The following is a 17,413-nucleotide window of genomic DNA, read 5'->3' as shown; positions in this document are numbered from 1 at the left end:
CTAACTTCCTGTACCAATGGTGTTACCAATTATACTAAATGAAGGCTCTGCTCCATTTAGTGTAGCACAGTGGTTCTCAGACTCCTTAATTTCAAGGACATTTGGTTCCATTTGTACACTCTTAGAGTTACACACCTACACCTGTAAGGGGCCATTTAACCCTCAAGGAACCACGAGGGTCCCTGGGCCCCACTTTGAGACCCACTAGTGTAGAGTGCGTCCAGTGAGTAGTAACATGGACAATATCAGCACCATGACTCTGTTTGACCAGAATGAACAGAGCCTTAATTTATATCATTGGTAACACCTGTGACGCCCCCGTTGGTTTAGGACTCAGTAGCTCGCGGTGTCACTCAATAACATAAAAATAATATGCGCGCTACTGCGTCCTAAGCCAAGGGGGACGTCACCGTTTACTCAAAGGCGAAATGAGCTTGTAGATCTGCTATTTTCAAAAAAATCATGGGGGGGGAAAGAAGGGAAATGTGGAATAGTTTACACTGAATTTAAACAACATTAGGAAGCAAGCCCCAAGTAAGCAACTACACTTTAGAAACAAGCCCAAAAAACCGCAACCCGCAGCAAATACCAATATTTACTGCGAGCATGTTATTCTTTTCGCATAATGGGCTGGCTGTTTTCTGGCTGCTTATTTCTTTCACCGAATCTGGCAACGCTGTACCACCGCGATGCGCCGTGATACGCGTCTCTGCTCCATCAGCATCACTGCTGCTCCAGAGAACATCAACATCTTCTGGCCCCTATAGGCGCTGCACCTGCCGCCATCCTTATGAATAAGATGGAGATCCGAGGCTGCCAACAATCCACCTAGACGGAAGGAAGCCTCGGGGACCTCACACAGTCAAGGTAGGCTAATAATACAGTATATCTGGCGGTGAAATGGGATCAAAAATAAATATTAAATAAAAAAAGATCCCAGGCATCATGCACTGGTTTGTGTTTTTTTGCAGCCTTTATTCGCTGACGTGGAACAACCGCTGAGTGTTTTTCTCATGCAAGGTGCACTGCGAACCATGCATAATAAGGACCATATGGCGGTTGTTGCGACACGAGAGGCTATTATTTCCATGACGGGTGCGGTTGGTGGTATCCTATATGAATGAATGAATGAGGAGGAACGCTTTAGTTTAGTCCATGCGTCTTCAACGTTTTTCAGCCCAAGGACCCCCTAGCTGAGAGAGAGAGAGATGAAGCAGGGACCCCCACTACATATTGTATAACATTGTAGTTGTATAACGTTTTCATAGATTTCATCGATAGCTTCACTTGTTTGACACTACCATCAGTGTACCGGTATGTTGGATTCATGTTAATGTGTATTTTCAGACATTTAACCACTTAAACGTCAATACCTACTAGTAAACTTGACCTTTCACTGATCTGCTCTTTTCCCCCCTCTCCACCAAACCCTTTTGCCGAAAATATTTTTGGCTAAAGTTCTCCTCAGAAAAGGGATGCTAGGGTTCAAAAGGTTAATGCAAAAATAATAATAAAATAAAATGTTTTCCAGTAGTAACTCTGAGGATCCCCTAGGGGTCCCGGACCCCCTGTTGAAGACCCATGCTTTAGTCTGTGGCAGGCTGATAGCACCATGGAATATTGGATATATATATATATATATATATATATATATTTATTTATTTATTTATTTTTTTAAACATTGAGTGTTTTAGCCTATTTAATGGGCCTCTCTGAATTAAGGCTGGTGTGCTTAAAATCCAAGACGGCAAATTCACAGGATAATCTACCTGTTTGGTGAGAGAAGAGAACTAAATACAATTTGTTTTGTTGCACATTGGGTTTTTTTCTTTCTTGCTTGCTTTCTAGAAAATGTCTAGGCTATTTCTGGCTGAGCTAAAATGGTCAGTCCTGCCTTTATGGCAAAGTGAAGGATTGCCCGTGATCCTGCATAATGTGTTTACTTTTGTGATACTAACTTTAGTTGGGCTGATGTTAAGTGTAAACTGAGAACAAATACAGCCACCACAAACACACTGGCATGCACACACACACACACACACACATCCATATGAGTCAAACCACAGGATCATTTGTTTATTTTTGGAACACAGTTCTTATATGACACAATATTAAACAAGTCTAAGGGAATTCTGAATGGTGCTCTATAAAAGAGAACAGCACTACAGTATTCTGTGTGTTTTGGTGTACATATCTGCACATGTCTCTTTGTGTTTGTGCGTGCATGAATGTTATGTTCATGCATGTATGAACGTGTGTGTGTGTGTGTGTGTGTGTGTGTGTGTGTGTGTGTGTGTGTGTGTGTGTGTGTGTGTGTGTGTGTGTGTGTGTGTGTGTGTGTGTGTGTGTGTGTGTGTGTGTGTGTGTGTGTGTGTGTGTGTGTGTGTGTGTGTGTGTGTGCGTGCGTGTGTCTTTATTTTCCAGACGGGGCACCATGAGTGAGGACGCATCCGTCACCCCCGGCTGGCTGAGCCCTGACTCCACAGCGTGGGCCAGCGGCGGCGGGATTCTGATGGAGAACAGCACCGGACTGGGAACGTTCACCCCGGAGGAGATGCTCCCCCCTGGCCCGCTGCCTCTGCTGGTCAACCCCTGGGACATTGTGCTGTGTTCCTCCGGGACTCTCATAGCCTGCGAGAATGCCCTGGTGGTCCTGGTGATCTGGCAGAACCCCGCTCTCAGAGCGCCCATGTTCCTGCTGATAGGGAGCCTCGCGCTGGCCGACCTCCTCGCCGGCCTGGGCCTGGTGCTCCACTTCACCTGCGCCTACCTGCTGCGCTCCGACTCCGCCCAGCTCCTGACCGTGGGCCTGGTGGTGGCGTCCTTCTCCGCCTCCGTCTTCAGCCTGCTGGCCATCACCATCGACCGCTACCTGTCGCTCTACTACGCCCTCACCTACAACTCTGAGCGCACGGCGGCGTTCACCTACACCATGCTGTTCCTGCTGTGGGGGCTGTCCCTGTGTCTGGGCTTGCTGCCCGTCACCGGGGTCAACTGCCTGGCGGAGGAATCCACGTGCAGCGTGGTGCGACCACTCACCAAGAACAACGTGGCGGTGCTCTCGGTCTCCTTCCTCCTCCTCTTCGGCCTCATGCTGCAGCTCTACGTGCAGATCTGCAAGATTGTGATGCGCCACGCGCACCAGATCGCCCTCCAGCACCACTTCTTGGCCGCCACGCCCCACTACGTCACGACGAGGAAGGGTGTGTCCACCTTGGCCATCATCCTGGGCACCTTCGCCGCCTGTTGGATGCCGTTCACTGTCTACTCCCTCATAGCTGACTACACCTACCCTCCTCTATACACCTATGCCACGCTGGTGCCTGCCACCTACAACTCCGTGATCAACCCGGTCATATATGCCTTCAGGAACCAGGAGATCCAGAAGGCATTGTGGCTGGTGTGCTGTGGCTGTGTCCCGGCCAGTGTGGCGCAGCGGGCACGGACCCCCAGTGATGTCTGACCAAATAGACCCAGGTGGGGAGAGAGAGGTGCCCTAGAGGTTGGCTGTGCTCCTGCCTGGCTCTGTCTAGTGTCAAAGAGAGCAGCAGCAGGGAAGATGAAGCGATGTAGCAGGGTTATTAATGTGGCCCTGGGCAGAGAGCTATAGATTCAGCTTTCGATTGAAGGTGTTCCCAAGAGAGGCCATTTGGTTAATAATCCATAGCCCGCCTGGATGTATGGCAGTCTGTTTTATTTGTTGTGCTCCCTTTAGCACAAGGTATCTCACTGTCTTCCCCAGCCATGGCTGCCACCAACGGGGTGACACCATCTAAGACGGGCCACGCCCTGCCCGTTCTGCAGCGAGCGATAGATGAGTCCCGTCCTGTGTTTAGGCAGCAGCTGTATATAGAATGTTAATATAGTTTAAAGCACTGGAGCTATCGTTGATATGTGCTTTCCCCCTATGACCCTGAGAGATAATTATTAGATGGTTGCCACTGTGCGTGCGTGCGTCCATGCGTAAAGGCGCATGGCAGATTTAGAGGCTTGTGTGTGTGTGTGTGTGTGTGTGTGTGTGTGTGTGTGTGTGTGTGTGTGTGTGTGTGTGTGTGTGTGTGTGTGTGTGTGTGTGTGTGTGTGTGTGTGTGTGTGTGTGTGTGTGTGTGTGTGTGTGTGTGTGTGTGTGTGTGTGTGTGTGTGTGTGTGTGTGTGTGTGTGTGTGTGTGTGTGTGTGTGCAATGTGTTGCATGGAAAGGACAGGGAGAGAGGAGAGATAGAGCAGAGCTGATGATAAAGAGGCAGGCATTTCCCACAATGAAGCCTGTCTGAGTCTCCAGCGGCATCTCGTCTCGCTGCTGCACCCTGAACGTGCGTCGAAAGCTAAACAACCGCGGAGAGCTATAAATAGCCTCGGTGCCCTGCGTCCTCCACAGACGCCAAGAAAGAAATCAAGCCGGGGAGGAAGAAAGAGCATCTCTTGGTCTTTCTTTGCCTCGCTGTATATATATATATATATAATCGCTTTAATGTCCCCACCCTCCAGCGTGTGTGAATGTGATTTTGTTCAGTTTGTAGACAGTATCTGAGAGGCTAATATTACCTCGCAGAACAGTCCCCGAAGACCCCCTTGTGCCATTAAGCCCCCAATGCCTTTGTATTCTTCAGCTTAATCGAATCAGAACCACCCAACAGATTAGAGACCTGTCTGATGATGAAACTGAACCGAGCCCCTTCACATCTTGAAAGAATTGGCTGTAACAAGCTTGGTTTTTATTTCAATTATTGAATGTCAAGAGATAGTGATATAGAACAGTAGTTTTGTTTATTTGACGAGATGTTTAAAATCTTTACTTCAGAATGTGTTGCGTTTATTCACTTTATTATGGATCGTCACATTTTGTCAAAGCCCTTTCACCATTGTGTGAACTGCATGCTAGATTTGGATGTAATTTGCATGCCACAAGCACAGGTGCCACCTTTTCTCCTCCTTGTGCTGTACAATGTAATAGGACACAGAGGCAACCAAAAGTATGATATGGTGTCAACATCACCCTAATACTTAATTTACATACATTTAACACAGCAACACTCATTACTTGTGGCAAAACCAATCACAAGAGCTGCCCTGTTTACACATTAAGAGAAATTCTAACACTTTTTCCACCCATAATGTACACATTCAGATCCCAGTTCCATCCTCACTCACACCTCTATGACTGAATGAGCCTAGTGAAACTGAATAAACAGTTAAGAGGTATTGTTCTTCCAGCATTGCTTTAAGGAACTGTTGTGGACCACCCTCCTTTTTTCATCTGACTCGGTGTAACTTCACAATGACCCAAGACACACCAGGCAACCATTACCAGCTGTACTGTGCTACACACTGTGCTGTAGTGTAGTGTAGTGTATTTCACTCATTCATTCACTCATATCATATCAGCACTAGCCTATAAGCGGTAGTTATTTTATAAATTTGAAGCAATATAGAGACAGCAATAACATGCATATTCTTACATGACATCTTCCTGCACCAATGTACAACGTAGACCATGTGAGTATGGATAAGTTCCAGTTTGCTATGGCAAGCAGGCCCAACAAAGAGTTAAGATGATTTAGTAATATGGATCTCTAAATGGGAGGTGTGAGAATCACTTGGAAAAGTGGAAGGGATAGAATTGACTGGCACAAATGACTAATTTGTCACAATAACACCACTGCCTCATAATCTTTTCTGCGTTGGGTCTTATGACCCCAAATTGGGCTTTTATCATTTCTTATATCTGAATACAATAATGAAACTTTTGTTGCCTCTAGCCTGTGAGCATACAAACTGTGTCGTAAACTAAAGTGTCTGTACGAGTATGTGAATAGGGACAGGTTTTTTCTTTCTTCTGTATGCATACAGTATGAGTTGCATGGGCTTTGATTGCGTGCATGTGTGTGTCTGTGCGTGTTTGTGATCAGCAGCTCCACAGACCATATCTGTCTCCTTGTGTCTCGGTGTGTGTGTGTGTGTGTGTGTGTGTGTGTGTGTGTGTGTGTGTGTGTGTGTGTGTGTGTGTGTGTGTGTGTGTGTGTGTGTGTGTGTGTGTGTGTGTGTGTGTGTGTGTGTGTGTGTGTGTGTGTGCGTGCGCGCGTGCATGCGTGCGTGCAAAGGGTGGAAACAAGTCTGAGGAATAACCTCCTGCTGACATCCATGACCTTTAGAGGATAATGTCTTCCTGTGGTTCTGAGAGAAGTGGTCTTGTTAAAATGTGTTTGTCCCTGCAGCATGATGAGCTTTGAGGAGAGGCAGTACAGGGACACTGACTCTCCGTGCAGAATTCCAGCACCCCAGCCAAAGTGAATGGAACCATTTGATAGAACTGGAATCCTTGCTCCTCTTGTTTGTCCTAAAGTCTCTTCTACATCCTTGATATTTTTATTCTCATTTCAATCAATCATGTGTGGTACAAACAGGCGTCCATAAGTGACCTCTGAATGATTCTTATGAGCTAAATTGGCCGCTTATTAATGCAGAGCAAATGCTGCTTCTTCCCTTCCTAGCAAGCTTCTGCCTAATTTATACTCTGCAGTATGATGTGTGTGGCTTGCAGTAAAGATCTGTTCTTTTCAGCAAGCGACACAATCGTGCGATGGAGTATAAATAGCTCTCATTCCCTGGAGGTGTCCAATGATCTGAAACAACTGGACAGATATTAGCATTTGAGCTCCTCTTGCCAAATGTGAGGTTTCCGTCTTCCTGTTTCTTTTAGACCATAAACCAAACCTAATTTATACATGATGGAGAATTAATGAGCAAATGTGCAAGAAATGGATGATGTTGGAAGTGAAGCAAAGCAGCATTTCTTCCCATTGGAAACGTGGCCTGTGTATGTTAACGTGTGAACAGTGTCACAGACTGACCCTTGTAGTTCAGCAGGTCAGCCTGGCATATCACAAACCATCACAAACTCTTTATTCCTTTACCTTTGTAGGGGAAAGAAATCTATTTTGTTATATTCATTGAAAAGTTCTATTTTTTTCAACTAGTCTGACCTGATTTTTTTTGGATTCTGATGTTGTATTAAACAGCGCTGTAAAGCCTTTTTCTGAATGTAGTAAATAATCAAGAAATGGTTTAGACTAATAGGGTTCAGTAAATATGGCATGCTTTCTGAGCTGGGACTTTATACCAGGGGTCTTCAACAGGGGGTCAGGGACCCCTAGCGGGTCCTCAGAGTTACTACAGGGGGGGGGGGGGGGCAAATCTTTGTGTGATAGGACTTTTTTTTGTACATTAACCGGACCCTAGCATCCCTATTCTGAGGAGAACTTTAGCCAAAAATAGCAGATCTACAAGCTCACAGCGCTTCGTGCTGTGAGCTTGTAGATCGGCTATTTTCGGCAAAGAGGTTTGGTGCGTAGACGGAAAGAAAGACCAGACCGAGCACAGAGCTGAAGGTCAAGTTTATTGACGGTTTGAGTGGTTAAATGTCGGAAAATCCAACCAAATGATGATGCTGTCAAACAAGTCTACGAAGCCATCTATGAAATCTATGAAAAAGTTTAATCTGCGACACAATTTTATACAATATGTAGTTGGGGGGGTCCCTGCTTCATCTCTCTCTCAGCTAGGGGGTCTTTGGGCTGAAAAACGTTGAAGACCCCTGCTTTATACCCTGGTACTTTGGTACCGCCATGCATGGTGCTACCAAAGTCAGTCCAACTGGGGGTGTGAAGGGAAGCACCATTTTTTTGAATGACATTTTTCCACCTGATTTGTTCTGTTCAGTTTCACTTCCCTCCCTTCAGTATGTAGCAGTTTGTAAAGAAGTGTGATTGAGTTGATTTTAGCCACGCAAGGGGAGGGAAGCTTGTTTGAGTGACCAATGGCACAAGGCCTCTTCTGATTGGTCAATGTCCTCATATGTAGCCTACAGCAGTGGTTCTCAACCTTTTCAGGTTGTGACCCCCCAAAATAATCTTATTTGAACTGGGGACCCCCCACCCTAACAAGCACTTGGAATTGTAGGAGTTGAGGCATAACATCTAGTTTGACTCGGTTCCACAGATAAATATTGTGACAATAGCCAATCTACAAGCTCACAACGCCTCGCAACACGAGGCGTTGTGAGCTTGTAGATCTGCTAATTTCAAAATGTTTGCCTCTTTCTTCTGTTATTTGACGATTTGGCCAATGTTTCACCACTTTTATAGTCTTTTTTTTCTTTTTTTTCTTTCTTTTTTGAGGTATTAAAAAGGTCTTAAAAGTCCTTAAATTGTCACTTCACTGTCATCTGGGGACCCCCCGCCCCTAAAAACAAAAAAAGGTAGGTTGAGAACCACTGGCCCACAGAAATGTCAGCCTGGCATTTGTAAAAGAATTGAGATGGGATTTTTATGGCTGGGCAGGTGAAAACAAGGGCTTTGTGTCCATGAAGAGTAGCAAAAAACGATGGTATTTCTCTGTAGGGATGGACCTGTTACACCGTGTGTAATGATTGTGCAACGTAACAGTACAGAAAAGTATCATGGCCCTTGTGTACAGGCCGACAGGGGCGATGTGTTTTTGGGACACGTGGGCCATGATGACGGTAACCAATCTAGAGCTAAATATCAAACCCTCAAGGGGCTGAGTGTGTCGGGTTGGGATCCTTAAGGATTTTAACGATTTCCTCTTAACGGTCAGAATCCTTAACGGTTCCCTTTCACGATTCCTATAGGCCCGGGGTTTCCAAATGGACCCTTACAGGTAACTGTAACTCTGAGAGTGTACAAATGGAACCAAATGGACCTTTACGGGTCCATTTGGTTCCATTTGGTTCCATTTGTACACTCTCAGGGTTGTGGTGGTCCTTGAAATTAAAAAAAGTTTGAGAGCCACCGGTATTGTAATTGTACAGCAGATGTGAAGTCCACATACCAGCTCTGACAGTGTAATAAACTGGTTCCCGGGAAACGGTTCCAAATGTGATGGAACCGATTCCGGTTCCTCAATGTTGGATCCGGTTCCTCCGGTTCCGGATCCCAACCCTGTGTGTGGGGGAGGGTGGGAGGTGGAGCCCGGGACGCTACTACAGTAACAGCATCTTGTGTAGACGTATGCGTAGTTCTTCAATGTGAAATGCACTTTATTTTTTTTGGACAACAAATGGCACAACAAGTTAAGTGATCTGCAAAATGAAACCGTATAGATGATAATCAACATGCACTAAACTAAACAGATATTGTAAGACATTGTGAACGTGGTGTATATTTTTCCAAGGTGTTAGTTGTACTTTTTATTGGTTTGGTTAGCTCACTCAATTGAGAGATCTTGTTAATTTTGTATTAAAACAATGTGCTGTGCATAAAAACAAAACTCCTTGATGTTATTGATTTGTTCGTCCACAGATGTGCCCTTTTTATGTGCTCCTCTGTTTCCCTGACAACCCCCCTTCTTAGCTGTGCCGTTACCATGGAAACTGGAATCTTAAGAGCCGGGTATACTGTATGTGTCATCGCTATGATGATGATAATGGAAGGGCAAAGAGACAGCAGCTTGCCGATGATCCTTCATTCATCATGTTTTTTATTGTTGTCCTGGTCACAGGTAACAGAGCTCACACTAGAATATACACATGTACCCACAGCCCCCCCCCCAATTCCCATGCTATACAGATTCACCCTTAGACACCACTGAGCAATCACACATACAGCTAGCGCAGTCAATTTCCACAGCTCTGATCAATAACAGTCTTTCATCGCACTTGCAACCTTTCATCCTTCATAATTCACTGCACCACCATGGCATCTCTAATCAACCGCTCGCACCATTCACTAACACCCCCCCCCCCTCCTTAAGTGGCCCAAACTCGTTATATTACCGACCGCAGCTACAACGCGGCTGATTGATCTCTCCTTCACTTCCACTTGCTGTAAGTCTAACAGATTAAAAGCTTGTCTCGTGATCTACGCACAAGACAAAGAGTTTCAGTAAAAACATAAAAAAACACAAACAAATAAAGACAAGTACATCAGTCAGCCCAAGAGGGAAGGTTCTAAATTAGTTGTGTTTTTTAACAGCCTTAAAGCCTTCACTATATGTGTGAAAAGCCCCTCCGGGGCGCCACAGGGTGTCTATAGTAGTGTTATACTAGATACTGATAAGTCAGGTAGCAAGACACATCCACTGGGGTGTATTCACAATGCTTAGCTTAGAACTGAACGTTAAGCGTTTCAGAAAGTGGTCAGCATCACAGTGTAATAACATAACAAGATATATACCTAAGCCTTTTTTTATGTTCTTTTTTAATCCCCTCTGGCTTGCATCTTGAATACACCCCTAGTTTTCCAGTTTTGGACCATTAAGCTTATATCATTGTGTGTGTGTGTGTGTGTGTGTGTGTGTGTGTGTGTGTGTGTGTGTGTGTGTGTGTGTGTGTGTGTGTGTGTGTGTGTGTGTGTGTGTGTGTGTGTGTGTGTGTGTGTGTGTGTGTGTGTGTGTGTGTGTGTGTGTGTGTGTGTGTGTGTGTGTGTGTTTCCCAATACAGATATATTTATAATTATGTGACAACCTGCGGATGTGTGGAACAGTAGGCATTCATTCAAGTGAGATTGTGATCAACTGGCTGATTGTGTGTGTAATATGTGTGTGTACAGTAAAATTCTTAGTGGTCATTTAACACTGGGAGTGGATAAAATGTTAATAGTTTCTATAGTAGTTTCAACAGGGGGGGTCCACAACCCGCCCTAGGGGGTCCTCAGAGTTCCTAACTCATTACTGTGTGTTAGGAATGTTTCTTTTCTTCATGTTTTGTATTTTTCAAAAATGTTAATACACACATTAACATGAATCCAACACATTATTAGCAAAGATAATTTGTAAACAAACAAACAAACAAACACAAAAACATGTAATGTACGCAACACTGATGGCAGTGCTGTCAAACTAATCTATGAAGCCATCAAAGCTGCAGCATCCCTTGGAGTCAACCCATAGTCACATAAAGGGGCACTTCACTTTAAAACACTTCTGGGGTAATCTACGCAGGCTTTTGTGTGCATCCCAGACTGTTTTTAAGATGCTTGATTCAATATTTAGATATTTGATAGATCAGTCACGCCCCCTAGGCCCTCCTATATAAGCCCATTCAACTTCAATCTAATTTAAAACACGTCCCTGGTTCTGGTGACAGATATTATCCTTCTAATGCATGAGGGGGCCATGTTTTTTCAATTACTTTTTATTTGATGTTATTTTTCTATTTTGTTTTAATACATATCTTTGTTTTCTCTCTCAGCTAAGGGGTCATTGGCCTGAAGAACGTTTAAGAACCCTGCCTTACAGTGTTAAATGAACTCTGAAAATCTGACTGTAGAATGTGTGTGTGTGTGTGTGTGTGTGTGTGTGTGTGTGTGTGTGTGTGTGTGTGTGTGTGTGTGTGTGTGCGTGTGCGTGTGCGTGTCCCAGACGTGTGTTAATCGGACCAGTCATTCTCCTCCAGCTCTGAGTCGTCCTCAGAGTCGGAGTATTCCACAGCGATGCGTCGAGACAGGATGGTGGCCACGTCATTCCCCACTGGCTCCCTCTTAGCCTGCTGCTCCTGCTGCTCCTGCACCTTCTTCAACTGGATGCCTGGAAGACAACATGGACGGCCATCTTGTTAACTCATCGTAGTTTGGCTTAGTGGAGGATTCTTGTATTCTGCAGTTTTAGATTTTTTTTGGGGGGGGGTTCTAAATGAGCCCCGGAAAAAGTACCATTTCTTTTTTACTTGAGTATAAATATCAATACTGCAATGTAGAAGTACTCTGTTTTACAAGTAACAGAGTAAAAGGGAACCGTTAAGGAATCGGACCGTTAAGAGGGAATCGTTAAAATTACAAAAGTATTGGCATCAAAATGTACTTAAAGTACCAAAAGTAGAAAGTAGTCATTATGCAGAATGTCCCGTTCCACAAGTTTTCAAATGTATAAAAATCTTTTGAAAATAGCAGATCTACACGCTTGTAGATCGGCTATTTTCAAATGACCAAAATTTATATAGGGTTGAAGTGGTTAATGTATTTTTTGTAATAATAATAAAAATCTACAAAGTAACTATCAACTAAAGTTTTCAAATAATTGTAGAGGAGTAAAAGTATAAAATTTGCCACTGAGATTTAGTGGAGTAAAAGTACAGACAATTGGAAATACTCCAGTAAAGTAAAAAATCCCTCAAAATTGTTAACTTAAGTACAGTACTTGAGTAAATGTACTTAGTTACTTAACACCACTGTAATCAACCATTGACCATATTCACATGCCGGCCATTTTGCTCTTACGTCGGCCAAACCTTTACGGAGTCTTACCCATGCGTATAGCAGCCAGCAGGTCGCTACGGGCATCGTTAACCACCTCGGCTTCGCCGAGCGCGGCGGACATCTTGGGAGTGGCGGAGTAGGAGGCACCGGCTGGGAGGGGAGGGGGCGGAGGACCGGGAGGGGGCGGTGCCGGCATGGCTCCAGATACAGGTGGCGGAGGCGGGGCGTAGCCCATTTGACCCGGAACAGGAATCGGGCCTCCGGGAGGCGAGGCAAAGGCCGTTAGGGCAGAGGGGATGAGAGGGGCAGGGGGTGGGGCAGGGGGACCAGAATTGGCATAGCCCTCCACACTGCAAGACAGACGACATGAGTTAGATTCTTTGTCAAATTAAGGAGAGAGTTAATAACCTTATTCAATGCAGTAGCCTTGTTAAGACAGTGCAGCCTATACTAACCCACTAGGTGGCAGCATTTACTAAATTAAACGGCATTGAGGACAGATAAATAAAACTTACATCATACAACCTATATTCTGGCAGTGCTCCCTAAAATATCAAACCTTATCAGACCATTACGCGTGTATCATCGTGTGTGTGTGTGTGTGTGTGTGTGTGTGTGTGTGTGTGTGTGTGTGTGTGTGTGTGTGTCTGCAATGTGTGTTTAGGCGACTAGACATCATTTACCTGTAGTCAACAGGTGGCAGAGAAATGGAACCACCGTTCATGGTTTCAGTGGTCGGGGGAGGCGGCGGGACTTGGTGGTGAGGTCGGCCCAGTGTCCCACCCTGATAAGCCCTGCCCCTATAGTCACGCTCCCCTCCGTGAATGCCGTGTCCCGCCGCCATCTGAGCAGCCAGGACACTAGGGGGCGGGCCAGAGTAGGTGTGGGCGTGGCCCGCGTGGTTCATGGCACTGGGGTAGGGATAGTGCTCAAGGCCGTGACCCCTACGAGAGACAGGGAGACACTCTCAGAGATCAATTGGATTTCACTGTGTGGTGTGCGTACCGACGCTTGTGCGTATTCGTTTCACTGACCTGTTCTCTGGGGACATTGAGCCCTCAGAGGACGCCCCGCGGTCTCGGTGTATGGTGTGTCGGTGGTCTGGCCTCAGCTCCTTATCCAGAGCCATCATGTTCCACTCCTGCCTGCGGTTCCTCGCCTTACGCACCTTCTTCACCTCCCTCTGCAGCGTACCGTCCACGCAACGCTTCTGTTCCTGGGGGGGGGGACAACAACAGTGAGTTGTTTGGTGGAGGATTCTGGTCCCTTCCCTGGTAATGTTACCTGGCCTTAACTCATTCTTTCATTTTATGTCAGGCCAGTGAGGATGATGCTGCACTAAGAATAATACCTTATTTTTCCTCTTCTCTTTTCTCTTGTCTTCGGTGTCCTGTATCATCTTTTCTTTCCACAGGTCAAAGAAGTATGAGGGGTCAGTGTAGAACTTTAGCCCTTCCTTGCCATCATCCCTGCAGAAACAACACACGAATGTCACAGGAAGGCTATAATGCCACTACTTGACCCATCGACTAGGTGCACTGCTGAGATACCACACAAAACTACAGATGAAAATGTTTTCAGCAACACTAGCTGATGTATTGCAGAACTACAAAATGTTATTAAACCAATGTGTTTTTGGTGCACAGCAGGAGTGGGCAACCATGTCTACGTATGACCGGACAACCATTCATATCGTCATCAGTTTGAATGTGAACCCCAATAATATCAATGGTCAAGGTGTGTAACCTGCTTAGTCTACTAGGTCGGATACTACTAACGGCGATGTGATCTCATGCCCAACCTTGCTCTACATACAAGATGCTATAATAGAGGCTATGTATTCATCATTTTCATGCAGAGGGTGGCAGCTCTTGTCATTGTCAGTGTATCTGAGCGGAATGGCAGCGTAGGGGATAAAACATGTGAAACCATTAATATTGCAAGAGTTGTGGAGGCGGAGGAAAGAAAATAGAACAACCGATATTAAGAAAAACTAGACCGGTGCACTCTACTCAGGGCCCACGGCCCACGCAAGTCGGGAACGATGCAATTTGGGAATTCATGCCCCACCCGGTTATGCAATACTCGTTGTAACTGTTGTCAGAGTATTCACTGCACCCGTTGTTAGAGTACACAGTGTGGGCGGTACCAGTACTAATAACGTTAGATTTTACAATAGATGGATTATTTATAAACAGGCACGGCCTACTCAAGAATGGTGCAAGTCGGGAACGATGCAGAGGCCCAAACGCGACGCAAAACTCTGCCAATCTGTGAAGCTAATGGGTTGAGTTGGCCAATCAGGGAAGACGATTGGCCAGACAGATACAGACATTTGTGTTTTTTCGGTTCTGGACAACCGCTGGTCTGACCGAATTCCCACTGGGCACAAACCATCCTTGGGTCATCGGTGACACATGCTAGTTAGAAGTCAATCAGTCAGAAGGTGCCCGAGTTATGCAAGAAAGGTGAATGAGAGAAACAAAGAGCGAGATAGAGTAGTGTAAAAACTCAAGTCTCTATCATTTGGCATGTTTTTGTTAAATTTGTAACCTTGTACATTTTGTCACTAAACTCATGCCTGCCCAAAGGGAAGCTCTTTAAAAGAGCGTCACTTCCTAACACCTGGAGGATAAAAAGGAGTCCCCACTGGGGCTATTTAAACATCCCCAGCAGAGGTCAGAATCACCACGAGTCTGCAATTGAAACTGCAACTCCCTCCCATTCACCATTCAACCTTTACATACCTTCTGCTGCAATTTTACGAAAATAAAATATGCTTTCATGGGGTAAGTTAATACATGTATCAAGACTGAGTTTGAGGAGGAATGCGTAAGCGCACCCCCTCCACACACACACTCAGCATGCAACAGACCTAGACTGGAAACCAGACGAATCTGCCATTGCCAAAAATGTTTGCCCTCTACAGATTTGGGACCAATCAGGGCCCAGTATGCAAATATGGGGCGGGTTTATCACCAGAGGCATTTTTTTAATTCGCCCCTTGGAAATGCAGGTTCCACACAGAGAACCAGTGTGTGTGTGTGTGTGTGTGTGTGTGTGTGTGTGTGTGTGTGTGTGTGTGTGTGTGTGTGTGTGTGTGTGCGTGCGTGCGTGCGTGCGTGCGTGCGTGCGCGCGTGCGTGTGTGTGTGTGTGTAAGATCCAGACCTGTAACATGAGAGATTGTTTAGAGGAGGAGGCTTGTCGCTGATGTTGTACATCTCTTTGACAGGGTTGGGTATGCTGCCCTGTGACACCACCTGCTGGTCTTGAGTGAGGGAACTCTTGAAGGCCTTCCTCATGTTTATGTCCTGCAGGGAAACTGAGGGACGAAGAGGAAGAGAACAACAGATAGTCAGATATATACGTACACAGAGAGACAGACAAACAGAGAGATAAAGAGCGAGAGAGAGAAACGTTAATTCAGTGTTCATTCAAGAGTGGGGGTTAGACAAATAATGCACAAGGACACACTGAAAATGACTTCTGAAGTCAAACATTATTCTATGATTACAGAATGGCTTATGTCCATGAAACCCTCGACTGTAGGATGCTGTGTTGTGTTGCAATGAAATAAGAGACGGCGGGCCTCTGGAGGCAACTATGTTCAAGGGCAAATATGATTGGCAGTGAAAAGGGAAGGTGCGAGTGATATAAGATATCTACTTTCTGCACACTGCAGGTACACCATATAATGACGTTTTGTCGCTGTAGTAATAGGCTCTATTCACAGCAGCCATATTATCACTTTCTTCACAGGTGTTACCAATGACACTAATGAAGGCTCTGTTCCATTTAGTGTAGCACGGTGGTTTCCACGACCCCATAACTCTGAGAGTGTACAAATTCAATTTGTACATTCTCAGAGTTACACACCTGTAAGGGGCCATTTGGAAGGTTTCCAGTGAGCCAACATGCACAATATCAGCACCCTGACTCTGTTTGACCAGAATGGAACAGAGCCTTCATTAGTATCATTGGTAACACCTATGAATGTCTTCACAATATGGCTGCTGTGAATAGAGCCTATAGACGGATTTCCGCGCGACGTCATCACAGAGCAGAATGCGCAATCTGCGCATGCTCGGGGGAAACGAATTGTTGCGCCGTTCACTCTGTTGTTGTGTTCGGGAGTTAGATAGCCATAATTCTGCTATTATAGGCATAATAGGCATAATGCTGCTATTATATACAAACAGATCCAACTTCCGACAAATCATTTTTATTGAGTAAACAAGGTATTACAAACTGCATAATTTAATCTACTTTCATTAAACCCGGTGAAGATCATTTCTTTTTTGAATGGACATTTGACCAGAGCTGCTGCGGGTAATGGCGCCCTCTATAGGCTTCCCCCTCCTCTGCGCGGTCATATCCTCTCATGTTTACTAACAGGAAACCTGTCTATTTGGCAATGATTTCTGCTGCTGACCCCATGACCCTTCCACTGTGACCCACCTTCCTCCACGGTGGAATCCAGCTGTGTGACCTTGACAGCCAACCGGTCGATGCGGTCCTGGAGGGAGTTGGCACGCAGGTAGAAGGTGTTAGCCTCATTAAATAGCTCTCCAAATATGTCCTCTGCATGCTTACCTGCAGGAAGAGGATGGGCGGGAGGAAGGGTTAGGGCGGTGGCAGAGTAAAACGGCAGAGAGGAGCAGCACAGGTCAATACAAGGCCACTGTAACCAATATTTGAGGCCATGAGCATCACCAGGGATACGGATGGGAAATCGATAGACTGGTAATGTGACACAAGAAGGCAGCATTCTTGGAATCTATGCAGGCTGTGGAGCACTGAGTGCATATAAATGCATAGGACTCTGTCTAGCAACTGCAGCTGATCATGATGATTGCCGTGGGAATGTGAGCTGATTAGAACCGAGCTCTTGCATCATACGGCACCACAGTGTCTAAGCAAATTAGTGATTTTGTCCCCTTTGTGAATAACTGCTCTCTTTCTGAGGAAGGCACCATTCCACTACTATTGCTATAGTAAAACTGTTCAGTGGCCAACAGCAGAGGACAGTACTGAACTGGGCGTTTCCCAGAAGTTAACTCTATGTAACTGGTGTACTGTAAATGTATGAATGTGTTCTTAAGGAACAGTCGGCACTCACAAAATTATTTTTCTTTGCATTTCTTTAATTACCGCAGCAGAAGTCTGACAAAACCGCATGAATGTGAACACGGGTGGCACTGA

General features: G+C 45.4%; 2 protein-coding genes across 3 annotated transcripts in view; one reads left to right on the top strand and one right to left on the bottom strand.

Annotated features, from left to right (window-relative positions):
* Positions 1-2,434: 2,434 nt before the first annotated feature.
* On the top strand, positions 2,435-3,463 carry gpr12 (G protein-coupled receptor 12; the record flags this gene model as incomplete). Its single annotated transcript, XM_084049142.1, has 1 exon — positions 2,435-3,463. The coding sequence occupies one exon, from the start codon at positions 2,435-2,437 to the stop codon at positions 3,461-3,463; it is 1,029 nt and encodes a 342-aa protein (XP_083905268.1).
* Positions 3,464-10,328: 6,865 nt separating this feature from the next.
* wasf3b (WASP family member 3b) overlaps positions 10,329-17,413 on the bottom strand; it is a 16,444-nt gene continuing 9,359 nt past the window's right edge. For both annotated transcript variants that reach the window (XM_084048392.1, XM_084048393.1), the window contains 7 exons: positions 16,670-16,804; positions 15,380-15,533; positions 13,562-13,679; positions 13,245-13,426; positions 12,894-13,154; positions 12,259-12,560; positions 10,329-11,542 (listed from right to left, as the gene is read on the bottom strand). In XM_084048392.1, the coding sequence (XP_083904518.1) occupies positions 11,385-11,542; positions 12,259-12,560; positions 12,894-13,154; positions 13,245-13,426; positions 13,562-13,679; positions 15,380-15,533; positions 16,670-16,804 (1,310 nt within the window). In that variant the 3' untranslated portion in view covers positions 10,329-11,384. The remainder of the gene's footprint in view (positions 11,543-12,258; positions 12,561-12,893; positions 13,155-13,244; positions 13,427-13,561; positions 13,680-15,379; positions 15,534-16,669; positions 16,805-17,413) is intronic.

The sequence above is a fragment of the Gymnoscopelus microlampas genome, assembly GCF_963454915.1.
Source record: "Gymnoscopelus microlampas genome assembly, chromosome: 22".
Classification (NCBI taxonomy): Eukaryota; Metazoa; Chordata; class Actinopteri; order Myctophiformes; family Myctophidae; genus Gymnoscopelus; species Gymnoscopelus microlampas.
This window is presented reverse-complemented; position numbering and strand designations above follow the sequence as displayed.